The sequence below is a fragment of the Sarcophilus harrisii genome, chromosome 3, assembly GCF_902635505.1.
Source record: "Sarcophilus harrisii chromosome 3, mSarHar1.11, whole genome shotgun sequence".
Taxonomy (NCBI): domain Eukaryota; kingdom Metazoa; phylum Chordata; class Mammalia; order Dasyuromorphia; family Dasyuridae; genus Sarcophilus; species Sarcophilus harrisii.
The window spans coordinates 194,383,218-194,399,401 of NC_045428.1; the positions used below are offsets into that span (position 1 = coordinate 194,383,218).

Sequence of the window (16,184 nt, forward strand, 5' to 3'; positions counted from 1 at the left end):
CTTCTTTTGCAGGAAGGCTTTTCCAATCTTCCCCCTTCCTCATTTCCCCCCTTCAGTGCCTTCTCTCCCTCCCAAACTCCCCTATAATTATTTTATGTATATGTGTGTGTGTATATTAACTTTATATTTTGTATCATTATCTCCCATATTAGAAATATAAACTCCATGAAGTAGGGATTATTTTGTTCTTTTTACTTCATTACCTAGTACAATATCTGACATTTCATGTATACTTAATAAATACTTGTCAACTTTTCTTTTTTGATTAAGTAAAAGAGGCCATTCTCTGCCACATTTCTTACCTAGTCTTAATCACTGCTTGGGAATTGCCTTTTAAGAACTAAGACCTGTTAAACACCTTAGCTTAAAAAGGCCACAGTCTTCTAATGCATTTGGGGCCATCTCCAGTCACCCTGATCTATATCTTGCCACTGGACCCAGATGGCTCTAGAGGAGAAAGTGAGACAAGGTGATTTTGCATAGCCCATCCTCACTTAAATAAAATTCTTTTGCTCTTTTGCATGGCATGGCATTACTGGCTGGATGTCATGGTTGTTTTTAAGAATGAAGGACAAACAACAACAATATTTATTAATCAACTGAGAAAGCTCTAGGCAGATATTGGGACAGTATAAATAGATAGATAGATAATTGAATGTATATTTGTATGTGTGATATATATGTGTGTACACACATATATTCTTTTACACATAGTGAGAGAAAGGGAGAGAGAGACAGATGGAACCAGAAATGAAGAAAAAGAAAGACAGAAAGAGTTAGAGAAAGACAAAAGACTTTAAGAACATAGAGATAGTAAGGGAAGAAAGGTGCCCAATAATTAAAGTCATAGGAATGGATGATATTGCCAGATGAAGAGAACATGTACAAGGAGGAAAAAGAGGCCCAGGCTAGAGCCTTAGGGGCAACCCATATTTACTTGGATCAAAGAAGCCCTGTTATTATTACTCTATGAAGTACAGGGATGGGCCTGAGCAAAAGTTGAGAACAGAATCATAAAATAAATACATGGAAGAAACTTTTAGATAATCTAGTCAAAACCTTTCATTTTACAAGTGAGGAAACTAAAGTGCAGAGAAATGAAATGATCCCATGTTCAAGGTCAGATAACTGACAAGAGGTTAGAACAGTTCAAAAATCTGTCCATTTTGCTCTGGTAAACTTCTTAAGTTGGTTCTACAATATTCTTCTTTCATCATCTCCTCCCCTGCAACCTGGTGCCCTCATTGTTTATTCCTCTCTATCATAATCTGGAATCTGGTATCAATCCCTTATATCATAATGAAAATTAATTTTAAATCAACCTCCTATCCCTCCTTATTAGACCACTTCTGTGAACCTTATTGATAAGAGACAAAGCCTTTAGCTTCTGCCAGCCTCACAGGACTGTTATATGGGAAAGTTCTTTGTAAATCTTAAATTGTTATATAAATGAGCTCTTTTTATTCCCCAATTAAAGGAATTCCAGTATCAGCCAACAAGTAGGACCTATCTCCATTCTGAAATCATATAGATGTTTAAAGTTATCTTTCCCTAGAGGTGATTCCTGGAACCAGATAGAATCCCTTTCTTTTCTTAACAATGGAATTCTTCACCCCATCCCCCAAAAAGCAACACACACATACACACACACACAAAGCAAAGTAATTAGGGAGAATGGTTTCTGGGGGACCATAAAAATGAAAGGAAGAGATGATTATTCAAATACCTAACTGGGTGTGGTGGTTTTTAAAAAGCACGCAACTAAGCAGGGCCAGGAAGAGTCCTCATTCACTTTTCTTTGCACTGTGGCCATTTGTAGGCACTACTATTAGCCACAAGATGGCAGAATTACATTATCTTATGAATTTACAATATCTTGTGTAATTCTGCACGTCGAAGAATTCTACGATGTTTATAGTGCCTATATTTTTTTGTAATAGCTCTCTGCAGTTCTAGTAAGCTCCACTGCACCCAATATTTGCTACCTAGATGTCTTGAAGCAGGTTACTACTATGTGATTTTTCATTGGCCCATTATCTTTCCTTAGCAAGTACAGGATATTACCATTTCTATTCTTCCCTTTAGGATTACTTCTTGAGGACCCTATGGTCATTTTCTTTCCTTAATTTCTAATGTTACCATTAGGGAAAAAACAATGGTGAGCTCTATTCTCTGGCTAATAGTTGAGTTGTGACTGAATCCTAAAAAAGTACAATCAATTATGATTGGTTAAAAGTAACAAGGACAAAAATAATTTCAGCTAAAAGGCTTGATTTGGCTAGGTTTATACTACAGAATATTTCAGAATTATTGGTTTCATCAATTAGTAATCCACCTTGGCCAAAGCCCAACTCAGCCTTCTATGTAGTACTTTATTACTACCACCAACCTCCACTACCACCATCATCTTTAACATTAGCATTGACACTCTTATTATGATGATGAGTTATAAAAACTTCCATTTTTATAGTGCTCCAAAGTTTTGAAATATTTTGAAATCTGATATTTTACTTGATCCTCATAATTATCTAAGGAAGGAAGGACAGACATAATTATCTTCATTTACCACAAGGGGAAACGAGTTTAGAGAAGCTTAATTGACTTGAAAAAAGTAATATGATTACTAGTATCATAAATTTAAATCTAGAAGGAACTTCAGGGATTATATAATGAAACCCCATCATTTTACAGATGAAACTTTAGCCAAGAAAAGAAATAATTTGTCCAAGGTCATACAAGTAACATAGCCAAGATTTGAATCTGAATCTCTAAAAAATTCATGATTCATGATTCATTTCATGTGTCTATTTTAACCCACTAGACAATGCAACAGAACCAGATCTAGAATCCAGATCTTCTGACTCCTTGTCAAATGGAGGTTCTTTTTATTATCTCAGGCTGTTTCCTGCTTGCCTTGTTTTAAGTTATTTGTGTATCAACAAATCAACAAATAGTTTTGTTTTGCCTTGTTTTAAGTTATTTGTATGTCAACAAATCAAAAAAATTCTAATTTCTTTGAGGTTTGGAATCTATTTTTTTGCACATGGTTGTGGTTCAATAAATTTCTGTTAAATGAGTGCATTCACTTTGAAACTAGTTGTAAGGAGAATACCTCTGCAACAGTTACCCTTTAGGGGTACTGAATCTCATCATTATTTATTGGAACATCTGTTCTCAATTGCAAAGAAAAAAGATGTTAAGAAACCATTATTGCTTTTGCAATAGATTTAGGTCAGTCCATTCTTGCTTGTGGCTTCAATAACCATCTTTAGTGACTTTCCAAACTAAAACACCTTTCCCTGGTTTCCCATATATAGTGTCTCCCTTTATTAGAATGTTAAGTAAGTTCTTTGGGGATAGGAACCATCTTTTCTTGTATATTTGAATCCATAGCACTTAGCACAGTTCTTGGCATGTAATAAGTGCTTTATAAGAGTTTTTTCATTCATTCATTTACACCCTCACTCAATCATTGACTATATATGCTTATTATGTCCTCACCAGATATCACAGTAGCCCAAAATGACCCAATCATTGCTCTACCCTTTTTCCATTTCCTTAATCATTTGGTCTCCCTTACCTTTTCGCAGAGCTTGCAGACTTTGCCTAGCTTGACGGTGCAGCTCCTCCACACAGGGGGGCCTTGTTGCAGGAAGGAAAATATTTCTTTGCTGGTACCAAGGGGCTCTGTAGTAGATACTCAATTTACTCTCCACGTCCAGGTTTGAGACAGCTGTTACAGGAAAAAGAAAAAGGCATTTTATACTAGTTGCTTTGAGTTGATCCCTATTCCCCCACATAAACTCATGGTAAAAACTAGATGTTATTTCCTGGAAGTAGGAGAATTTGATCTTATTAGAATGAGAATTTCTTTACTAAAAGGTTAGTTTTTACTTTGTTAAATGATTGGATTCTTTGGATTTTGATTCTCATGTCATCATATACTATAGCCTGAATTAAACCTTTCCTATCTTGAATTTCTGGGGCTCCTTCCCTCCCCTCCCCCACTTTGTGATTGATAAGCATCTCACACAACCCCATACATCTATGCAGACTCAATTCAAGCTTTAAACAGTTACTTCTCATCAAACTTAGCACCTGCCTTCTTGGCCTACCTCCTGATCTCAAATCACTCCTTTCCTCCAAGAAGCATAATCAAATCAATATTACCATTGCATCCAGGGCCTTCTCCAGTCATTCTGATCTGTATCTTGCCACTGAACCCATATAGCTCCAGAAAATAAAGTGAGGCTGATGACTTTGCATAGCCTTCCTTCACTTAAATCTAATTCATTTGCATGTCATGGTGTCACCTTTATGAAATCATAGTCCTCTTCCAGAATGAAAGGCAAACAAGAGCCCAGCTATTAGAAAGAAATCTATTTTTCCAGGGCTCCCAGTAACATTATAAACCCCAGTAGCCCACTATGGCTATCACTCCCCTATTCATTTTATCTCCCATTACAATATAAATTCCTTGAGGACACAGACTGTTAATACTTTTTTTTAAAGTTTTTTTCCTTTTTTTATATTTAATATTAGCACCTGGAACTTAATCAGCATTAATAAATGCTTTCATTTCTTTCATTCATCTCATTTATTCTTTCTGTACCTCTTCTACCTTACTCTTATTTTGCTCCCCTCTCCTCCCCCCAAAAATTGGAGACTAGCCATGTACAGGGATTAGTTTCTGTTTTTAAAAAGAAAACATTTCAAAACAACGGGTGAACTAAAGGGTCACTTTTGCTAAGGAGGCCCTCTTTGCTGACAGCTCTTATCCTTTCAGGTTCTAAGATCTCCAGGTTCTTGAATTAATATTCAATATTCATTCTGAGCCTTCATGTAATTTTGGTCTCTATGTTGTCCTGCTTCCCTCTCTATCTGAGTGCTGGTTCCTGCAGTTCTAAGCTGATAACCTACTTAACTTTGAAAGTTTTATATCAGTTTGCCCAATTCCAACTCCTTACCTCAAAATCAAAATTCAACATACCCATTTCTGGGTTTCTCATATGGAATAGCTCTTTCTCTATAGAACAATAAAAGTAGTATATGGGCAATAATAATAAAAAACATCCTTCTACAATAACATTATCTGCTGTAATATGATCTAGGCAATTGACTGTTTCTAACATTGTTCCTGAGGATTTAATTGTTCCTTGTAATCTGTTTCATCTAAGGTCCTTTTGCAGTGGATAGGAACTACACATAAATAAATATGTATTTGGCAGTCCAGGTATAACCCAGAAGATTACTCAAGTGCCTTGCACTGTTTAGCGCAGCAGTGTGTCCCCCTTTAGTTTATTTTACTCATTTCCAATCATGCCGGTATTTTTCTTAACACACCTTGAGTCAAGTAATTCCAGGATATAAATCACTTCTTGAGGGTAAGTTAATCTCTTTAGTTAGTTGCTGTGACTATTAGAAATGAGGAAGATTCCACTTAGGAAATTACGGCTTGAGTCATTAAAGAGGCTGAGGGTCTCAGGGCCAATTTTATGCACTGAGAATCTGGTTTGGTTTATGACAATATTAGACATGTCTCAATATACCCTCTTGGCTTCACATTGTGCTTTCTTTGCTCTGATGAACCTCATCACATCACAGCTAGCTTCCCTTGCTCATTTTGCTTCCTCTTAATTCCTGTGCATTCTTCCAGGCTTCCCCATCTGCCTGAAACAATTTGCCAATCCATCTTTTATCCTTTCAATCTTAAAATCACAAGATGATTTAGAGGTCAAAAGAAAAAAAAAAAACAGGAAGGAGAAGTTTTGAGTTTTGCTTTCTTGAATGACAAGAACTATCTTCTCCAATAATGTAATACATTACACCCTTAAAACTAAATTTATCACAAGACTTTCTAAGATTCTGGTTTCTCCCTTTTTCCATTCCTATTCAGCTAAATAATAAGTCTTATTTTTAACCTGTACCTTATTATGTCCGGCACATTCACATATTCCTTCTTGAAACATTGGCAAAATGTTTCTAATCTAAGCACTACCTCCTTCATGAATTGAAGATCCAGAAGGAGTCACTAATAAAAGGCACTATCTATTAAGGAAATTTGGATATCTTTTTGGCTATCTATTTGGCTAGATAATTTGCTATCTCTTCAGATTATATCTGAGATTCTCATAATTTGAGCTTCCATTGTTTATATGTCAACTCACATGATCACTGCTTCACCTATGCCAACCAACTATCACTCTCATGACAGGCAAATCATCCTATCTGGCGCAGTATTGCATACCAAAGGAGATGCAAGAGATTTAATGTGCCAGGCAAGTCAAACCACTGCCACCATCTTTTTTTTTTTTAATAGCTTTTTATTTACAAGTTATATGCATGGGTAATTTTACAACAGTGACAATTGCCAAACTTTATGTTCCAACTTTTCCCCTTCTTCCCCCCCACCCCTTCCCCCAGATAGCAGGTTGACCAATACATGTTAAATATGTTAAAGTATAAATTAAATACAATATATGTACACATGTGCAAACAGTTATTTTGCTGTACAAAAAGAATCAGACTTTGAAATAGTATATAATTAGCCTGTGAAGGAAATCAAAAATAAAGGTGGACAAAAATAGAGGGATTGGGTATGTAGTGGTTCATAGTCATCTCCCAGAGTTCTTTCGCTGGGTGTAGGTGGTTCAGTTCATTACTCGTTGCCACCATCTTAATCATCATTGTCTTAGAACCTGATAGAAACATTACTCCTTGAGCCTCTGAGCCCTGGTAATGACAGTGTCCCCCACACCCTCAGTCTTGTCTTCAGCCCAACCTCTTAAGCCATCTTTGAAGAGAAAAATCAATATCAAGAAGGACCCTCATTTTCTTCATCCCCATAAATCACACACTGCCATCAACAGGCAGATAAGCACAAAAGGCCTTTGAAGTGACAGCCCCCAAGCCCTCACAACCATCACATAGAGAAGCAACTCTAAAAGAGCTGCTTCTAGCCCAGTCCTTCAGCCATCCCAAAATCAACTCAGGCACCAAGCAGCAAGGCACTTAAAGCATGGAGAGAGGGAGAGAGAGGGAGGGAGAGAGAAACAGAGAGACAGACAGACAGAGAGAAAACACAGCAAGAGAGATTGAGAGAAGCAGGTATAGAGAGAGAGAGATGAGAGAGAGAGAGAGAAAGAGAGAGAGAGAGAGAGAGAGAGAGAGAGAGAAAGAAGAGAGACAACATGTGCCAGCACAATTACTACCTTGACCACAATCTGTCCACTCAGATCCCAATGGAAATAATCAGATATCCCAGTGCTTTAGGAATAGTAATAATTAGAGTCCATTGACTGCAGCCATCACCCTGGGAAGCAATATGGAGATACAATCTTGAAACTGCTCCTGCAAGGGCTAAAGTTGTATTTATTGAAGATGCAGAAGGAAAAGTTCTTGTGACCAAAATCCTTAGTATTTTAAATGGTTCAACATCCGAAAGTAGTAAGGTTTTATTAGTGGAAATGGCATCAAAAAAGAATTACTATCTGCTTTGCTGTTACATCCATGGACTTTTTTCCATATGAGTTTCAGCTGAAACCTTCCATGTGTGTGGTCTACCCTATTACAATGTGAGCTCCTTCAGAACAGGTCTGCCTTTCTTTCCAGTTTGTATGCCTAAGTGATTAGCACAGTATTTTGCATATAAGTGCCTAATAAATATTTTATTTGTTCACTATCTCATCTATTCATTATATTACAAAAGAACTCAAATTGAAGTATTGGGAATATGGCTAGAAGACAAAAAAGAATGACTATAGACATATATAAGAACCCATCATCTTATATATAAAAAAGAAAAAACCCTCCCAAATAACAATTTATCTTCTTCAGTAATTAATTTTTGTCAATTATTCAACTTTTTTTGGGTTTGCTGTGTTCCAAAAATTTTTTTTGAGAGAGTGCCATCAAATCTATTAGCATTGAGATCTGCCACTGGGGGGGAAAAACTATATATTCCTATTTTATTAAAGATTCAGATGCAAACTCTCAAGTAAAGCCTAAGATTCCCACCTAATATATACAATAAAGGATATTACAAATATTACCTAAGTTCATCATTTTTAAGTTCCTACTACATGTTGAGGCACTGTGTTATTTACCTGCAGTCCAAAGATGCACTGACCACTTGAAGAATTTTCAGATTTGATCCTTAATGCCCATTTCAACTTTAAATTCAACAATTTTCTAATAATTGGCACCTGGCAGAAGGAACATCCTTCCACTTACTTTTGAGTGGTAAAGTTTCCTATCAGGATTAGGCTCATATAAACAATAAGAATGTGAAGCATACCCTAAACAATTTTGCCTTTTTCATGTGTAATTTTCTAGTTGGTAAGTTAGTCAACTGGTGCTAGTTTATGAAAGGGGCTTATATTAGAAAAAATGCCTCAGGATAATGAATGAATAAATTCATTCAAATGACTATGCTTTTTGAGTAGCTACATGTGAGAAGCACCAATCTTGGTATATAGAACGATGGTTCTCAAAAGGAAGTACAGAGACATCTGGGAGTCCCTGAGGCCTTTTCAAGGGGTCAAGAAGGCCAAAACTATTTTCATAAAAATTCTTAAAATGTTTTAATTGCTAATACGATAAATATTGAGAGATATACCCCACATAAACAAAAGTTCTCAATTTCTGAGATGAAAAGAAGGGGTCCTGAGACAAAAAATGTTACCCTGCAAAGATACAAAAATGACTAAACACGATCCAGGTCCTTATGGAATTTATTATCCAAATGATGAAGTAGGATTACATGGACTAAATTAATAATTCCTAACCTTTTCAAGTTCAAAATCAGTTTTGTAAACATCACAGATGTTCAAAGACTGCACCCTTTACATAAAGGCATTTGTTCTATTAGTATTTGTTGACTGACAAATACACTTGTACATGTAAGATAATGATGACAAACACCATTTATGTAACACCTTAAGATTTGAAAAAAAAACTTTACATATTAATTTATTTCATCCTCATAGTAGCCATATGAGGTAGGTGCTATTATCATCCCCATTTCAAGATGAAGAAATTAAGATGTAGAATTGATAAAGTAAGTTGCCTACAACCACATAACTAGGAAGTACTCTAAGGTTTTGAACTTGGGACTTTCTGACTTCATATCCACTATCCTATCTACTTACTGTACCACCTATTTTATTTTATTCAGTTTATAAAAGATATGCTGCTGTTCAGTCATGTCCAACTCTTGGTGACCTCATTTGGGAATTTCTTGGCAAGGATACTTGAGTGGTTCATTTTACAGAGCAGAAAACTGAGGCAAACAGGGTTAAGTTACTTGCCCAGAGTCACACAGTCAGTATGTGAAGTTGGATTTTAATTCAAGAAGATGAGTTTTCCTGATTTCAAGCCCAGTGCTCTGTCCACTTTATCATGTCGCTACCCAAAAGATAGATTTGTTTATTTGTGTATTTACATATGGATTCTCAGTAATATTTGTATGGCCTCTTCTTGAAGGCCAGTTTGGGAACTATTAGATTGGACTGGATGAAGGAATATTAAGTGTTTTCATCTTCAACTACAGGATGGTTTATCTATGGTTATGCTATGTTTATATTGTAAGAAACATCTTTATATCAGAAAAATTCAAACCCAGGAGAGAGAAACTAGAAAATCTAGCCTCCTTCCTTGGGGATGGATTTATGTCTGTGTATATTTGAAAGTGTATTTGAAGGAGGAGATGAAGATAGAAGGGAAGCAGGCAAGATAGCAAAGTAAGTTTCTATTTCACTAGTTAGCTCAGTAATCACAGTTTGGGAATGAATCAGGCTTAGCCTGCTGGTCAGGGATCACTGTGCCCTGGAGGTCATGAAAGAAAGTTCAGGAGAAGTTGTTTATTAGACAGGTAGAACCCCAACATCTTAGATTACCAACAGTTGAATTCAGGGCCAATTGAGATGGACCTTTATATTTTGAAGAATTTTCTTGAATTTAGGAAGGGATGGGGGTAGGAAGAGATGGGATGAACCAATAAACAAATGCGCCACTATGAGACAGATGCTCTATTCAGCAGCTTACTGAGGAATGTTCTGGTTCAATGACCTGACTGTTGACTAATAAGTCAGACTCTCACCGGAGATCAAGAGGTCAACTCCCCCCAGGAGGGAGGCCATTACCAAAACCAACAGAGGCTGGTAGCAAATTAATCCATTCCAGTTGTGCCTGTGACAGCTTGGAGAAAGAGGGGATGAGTTAATTAACTGCTTCATGTCCTTCAAGCTCTTCTTCTACTGTGATTCTTAGAAAAGAGCAGATTGCTGAAAAAAAAAATAAAAAAATTTGAAACCTATTAGCCTGGCTAGGCAACAGAATAGGAAGAATTCCAAGAGTTCTATTCTGGGCCCATTACTTCTAGGTTTTAAAACTTGAGGTTCAGGAAGGGAGGAAGGCCAATGATTTGATATCATTATCCCAGAGGCTAGTGCCTTTCTCTCTAGTATTGATCCATGCAGGAATTTCAAGGTTCTAAAGTGAGATAGAATGGCAGAATGGAGTAGTGGAGATAGGACGTTGGAGTTAGGATAAGCAGGGTTCAGGTCCTGTTTCTGTCACTGGCTGGGTGATCATGGGAAAAATCACTTGACCTCTCACTATTTCAGGCAACTCTAGAACTATAATTTTTTTTATTTTATTTTTATGGTATTTAATTTTTCTAAATATATGCTAAATAGTCTTCAACATTCAAAATCTTGTGTTCCAAACTTTCCTCTCTCTTTCTCCCCCACCTGCTCTAGACAGCAAGCAATCCAATATAAGTTAAACATGTACAATTCTTCTAAACATATTTCTGCATTCATCATGCTGAGCAAAAATTAAAAATCAGGTCAAGAGGGAAAAAGCATGAGAGAAAAAACATAAAGCAAACAAAAAACAATAACAGAAAGGTGAAAAGACTATGCCTTGATCCACATTCAGTCTCCATAGTTCTCTCTCTGAATGAGGATGGCACTTTCCCTCACAGGTCTATTGACCTCAAATCACCTTATTGTTGAAAAGAGTCCAATCCATCACAGTTGATCATCACATAATCTTGTTGTTATCTACAATATTCTCTTGGTTCTGTTCACTTAATTTAGCATCAGTTCATTTACATCTTTCCATACTTTTCTGAAATAAATTTATTCATTTCTTATATAATAATAATATTCCATTATAATCATATACAATTCTCTTGGTTCTGCTCACTTTACTCAGCATCAGTTCATCTAAGTCTTTCCAGACTTTTCTAAAATCAGCCTACTGATAATTTTTTACAGAACAATAATATTCCATTACATTCATATACTATAATTTATTTAGCCATTCCCCAGATTTTCCATCCACTGAATTTCCAAGAACTACAAATTTTAGAATGGTGTTGTTCTATATCTGTAAGAATTTCCTTTCTGGGAGCTCTTCAATATCCTTTCAAACTTCTTTTTCCCTCCCCCCCAAAGGAAAAAAAAAACCACAAATCATCTTCTTAGCTGGAAATAGAATAGGTAGAAATGCACAAGGTTCAATGAGGCTAACAGAGGAGGTATTGGACCATCTGCCACTTCATGCATAAGCTTTGCAATTCATCATTATGTCTTGAATGATCAAATCCACAGCAACCCCTAATCTAAACCTATTACAGTCATTTGAATCAGAGGGAAATTCATAAGGAACTTATTGATGAGTCCCCAATGAAACTGAAAAGGGGCCAGATGTTATACATCTCTATGTACAACATATGTACATATGTGAACATATGTATCTAAAAGATATGGGATAATATCTTTGTTTTAGACATAAATAACTTCTCATTCAGAGATTTGAGGAGGGGATAGTCAGGAAACTGGACTATATGACCTCTCACAAACCTTCCCTATTTTGGCATTATGGAACTCCTTGAAGTAGAGGATTTAGTGCTTAGGACCACAGATTCTGCCTTGTAAAAAATGTTTCACATATTTATTGTAGCATGGAGCATATACAATTTTTTTTCTAGCACAATCTATAATGAAATGAACCCCAGTCAGTGAGTTCTAGCACTTGTATTGCTTGGAAGAGCCAGCAACACATGGGCAATTCATTTAACTAGAAAGGAACTTTTCACCCTTCTTCAACTAAAATCTCTTCTTTATCAGCTTAGACTATATAATAGATTTTTACCATGTATTGTCAGGTGTGCATTTCACTCCCATGTTGCCACAATAGTTTTATCTCTTGTTAGAGGAAGGAAAGGGAAACTATTTACTGCTTTCTTTGGTTAGTTACACAGCCTTGATAGTATTATGTGTCTTCTGGAGTCAATAAGACAGGCACTAATGGAAAGACTATCCTGGAAAGACTACCTGATTTCCTAAGCAACATCTTAACTAAAATTGATTCATATCATTCATGGGCTCTCCCTACCACATCAAGTTTTGCCCAATATCTCCACACCAACCCCTCTCTCCCTTTCTTTTTCTTCTAACTATGATTCAGTGGCTGAGCTTGCATTCAGGCAGGTGAAGATAGTATGGCTTAGTCCATTCAGGCATGTTTGCTCTAATAATGACACAAAGACCAAGAAAAGGAGATTTTTGCTCCACTTATTTTGATATATCTAAGAAGTTTCTCTACAGCTCTAGTCTAGACTACTGCTTTTCTTGCATCTTCCTTGTTATCTCTTCCAGTGTTACTGGGGCCCTGATTCCTATGGTCTCTGAATTATCCACACATGACTTAGCCATTCAACAGCCTACAGTTTAATTTTAGGTCAGATCTACCAATCTCCTGGATCATTCTCTCCATGCCATCTGACAGACTTTTGGGTCACTTAAGTATATTTTCAGGGAATGCAAATTAGCATTTACATTAGTTTAAATCAAGTTTTATGAGGAAGGTATAGCTGATGCATAAAAATCCTCTAAATTCTTTCCAAACTAAAAATGGAAGATTTTCATATTAGATAATATTTGGAATCATATAAGGTTCTTAAAGAAAATCACCAATAAAGGATTCAGCAAAGATTTCTGGCATTTAAGAAATGATAGCTAGCATTTACATAGTATTTTAAGGTTTGAAAAGCACTTTATAACAACTCTAAGCTATAATTGTCTCAGTTTTACAGATGAGAAAACTGAGGTAAAGAGCAGTTGTTTGACTTGCCCAATTTCACTCACCAGTAAGTATCTTGAAAGCAGCTATGTGGAACCATGGGGTAGAGAGCAAGTCCTGGAATCAGGAAAACCTGAGTGCAAATACAGCCTCAGACATTTTTACTAGTTGGGTGATCCTGGACAAATCACTTAACCCCGTTTGCCTCTGTTTCCTTATCTATAAAATGAGCTGGAGAAAGAAATGACAAATCACTTCAGTGTTTTTGTGAGGAAAACCCCAAATGAAGTCATAAAAAGTCACATATAACCAAAACAATTAAACAGTACCTGATGTGGGCCTTGAATTCAAGGCTTCTAGTATCCCAGTCTAGTACTCTCTGTACTGCAGCATCTAGTTGTTGTACAACTAAGTACCAAACATTTCCTTCTAGAGGAAACTGGATGGCCTAATAGAATGCTAGACTTGAAGTCAGGAAGCTGTGAGTTCTAATCCAGCTTCAAACACTTACTGGTTGTGTGACCCTTGGCAAATAACTTTCCTTCTAGCCTCAGTTTCTTTAACTACAAGATGGAGATAAATAATTAATCCTCACTTTCTAGGGTTGTTGTGAGGATACAATTGTTTTGTTTTGTTATAGTAACTTTTTATTGACAGAATCAATGCTAGGGTAATTTTTTTTACAACATTATCCCTTGCACTCACTTCTGTTCCGATTTTTCCCTCCCACCCTCCACCCCCTCCCCTAGATGGCAAGCAGTCCTATATATGTTGAATATGTCCTAGTATATCCTAGATACAATGTATGTGTGCAGATCCAAACAGTTTTCTTGTTGCACAGGGAGAATTGGATTCAGAAGGTAGAAATAACCCGGGAAGAAAAACAAAAATGCAAACAGTTTACATTCATTTCCCAGTGTTTTTTTCTTTGGGTGTAGCTGCTTCTGTCCATCATTGATCAACTGAAACTGAATTAGGTCTCTTTGTCAAAGAAATCCACTTCCATCAGAATACATCTTCATATAGTATCGTTATTGACGTATATAACGATCTCTTGGTTCTACTCATTTCACTTAGCATCAGTTCATGTAATTCTCTCCAACCTTCTCTGTATTCATCTTGCTGGTCGTTTCTTACAGAACAATAATATTCCATAACATTCACATACCACAATTTACCCAACCATTCTCCAATTGATGGGCATCCGCTCAGTTTCCAGCTTCTAGCCACTACAAACAGGGCTGCCACAAACATTTTGGCACATACAGGTCCCTTTCCCTTCTTTAGTATCTCCTTGGGGTATAAGCCCAGTAGAAACACTGCTGGATCAAAGGGTATGCACAGTTTGATAACTTTTTGGGCATAATTCCAGATTGCTCTCCAGAATGGTTGGATTTGTTCACAGCTCCACCAACAATGAGGATACAATTGTTAATTTAAAAATTTAAATATTTTATAAGTGCTTAGCAGTTAGCCTGGCACATAGTAGGACTAAATACTTGTTTTCTTCCTTCTGAAAGTATAAAAGCAAATGAGGTAGTGTGATATATAGTAAAGAATACGATTCTGGATTCTAGGAGACATTGGTTTCAGGTTTGGTTTTAATACCTGTCATATTTCCTCAGTTCCTTCATCTTTAAAATGATGGAATTTGATTAGATAACCTATCAAGTCTCCTCCAGTTCTGAAATTGAAGGATTTAAAACAGTGTAATGAGAATGCCATTCTAGAATATCTTCCAGTTCTCTATTTTATGAAAATAGCTCAAAAGGAGCTATGAAAAAATCCTTACGGACTGAATTTGATTTTGTTCCTCTCTTGAACTTTAGCAATTTTATGATTATTCCCATTGAAATTGTTTTTATGTACACACACACATATAATATATTGTTATATATATTTTATATATAAATGCATATGTATCTTGTTTGTCATATATACAAGCATGTATATGTATATATACTATGTAGATATATGCATATAATATGTACAATGCACACATACACAAACACATTGCACATAAGTGAAATAGATTAGGTCCTATTATGCAGAAAACTAATAGCAGGCTTCCTTTCAAAATTATGGAGTCCCATTTTCAGCAGAAAACTAAATTTTAGAAGGGCATATTATTTTTCAGAGTGAAATAGATACTGTAATCACATTCCAAACCCCTGCCATTTTCAATCGCTATTAGTACTGTTTCTGTGTATCCTTCACAAATATTACCTTTCACAGACAAATTGCTTATTCTAGGGCTGAAGGAGTTAGAGATGCTTTGAAGGCTTCATCATATTGAAGAAAGGGGAAGCCCCCTCTGAGGAGTACATAATATTTTTGTTTATTTTTAGTTTCTCTTCTCAGAAAGCTTCACTACCCAGAGCTTTCCAGTCCTCTGACATGGTCATGTCATTCATTCTTATTTTTTATCCCAGGTCTTTTCAGAATTTAAAATTCTTAAATTTGTGTTGGGAATGGGAAATGAAGATTGGGCAAGGGAGAAATATGGGAATTAATTCAGTAATTGATCTTCTAACCCTTCAGAGGAGATAAGGATTTTTTAAAATATATTTATGAGCTTCATAAGACACAAACACAAACATATGTGTATCTCTATCCGTCCTTTCTCTCTCCACTACAGCCCCCACTATACAGATTTCTTCCCCTATGCAAACCATCCTTTCTAATATACTGTGACAGAAAACAGCAAGGAGTGCAGCAACACATTTATCTATTAATAAATGTCTGAAATAGTCAATAATATATGTTTCTCTGATCCCTATTCTGTTATAGGCAGAAGTAGACCCTGTGGGGCCAGCAGCTTAGTAAGCAAAATAGAAACCCACAGAGAGTCTCCATTGCTTCTGCAAAAGTTCTCTGATTGAGGGCCTGGGGGTGGGGATTACATACAATCAAACAATCCCTTCTCAGTTTCCTCTCCCACCATGGCAACCCGCTGCTACCATCTTTCCTTTTTACCTACTCCCTTCTGCCTTCTAGAGGAGAAAGGGGAAAGGGGCATCAGTGAAACAGGGAACAACAGAATCTCCTGCTGTCTGGGAAAAAACCCAAAGCCCCAAGGACTACAGCTGAAC

General features: G+C 36.4%; 1 protein-coding gene across 3 annotated transcripts in view; it reads right to left on the minus strand.

Moving 5' to 3' along the window:
• Positions 1-16,184, minus strand: part of NHS (NHS actin remodeling regulator) — a 449,010-nt gene that overhangs the window by 52,890 nt on the left and 379,936 nt on the right. For all 3 annotated transcript variants that reach the window (XM_031958934.1, XM_031958933.1, XM_031958935.1), the window contains exon 2: positions 3,581-3,733. In XM_031958934.1, coding sequence (XP_031814794.1) covers positions 3,581-3,733 — 153 coding nt within the window. The remainder of the gene's footprint in view (positions 1-3,580; positions 3,734-16,184) is intronic.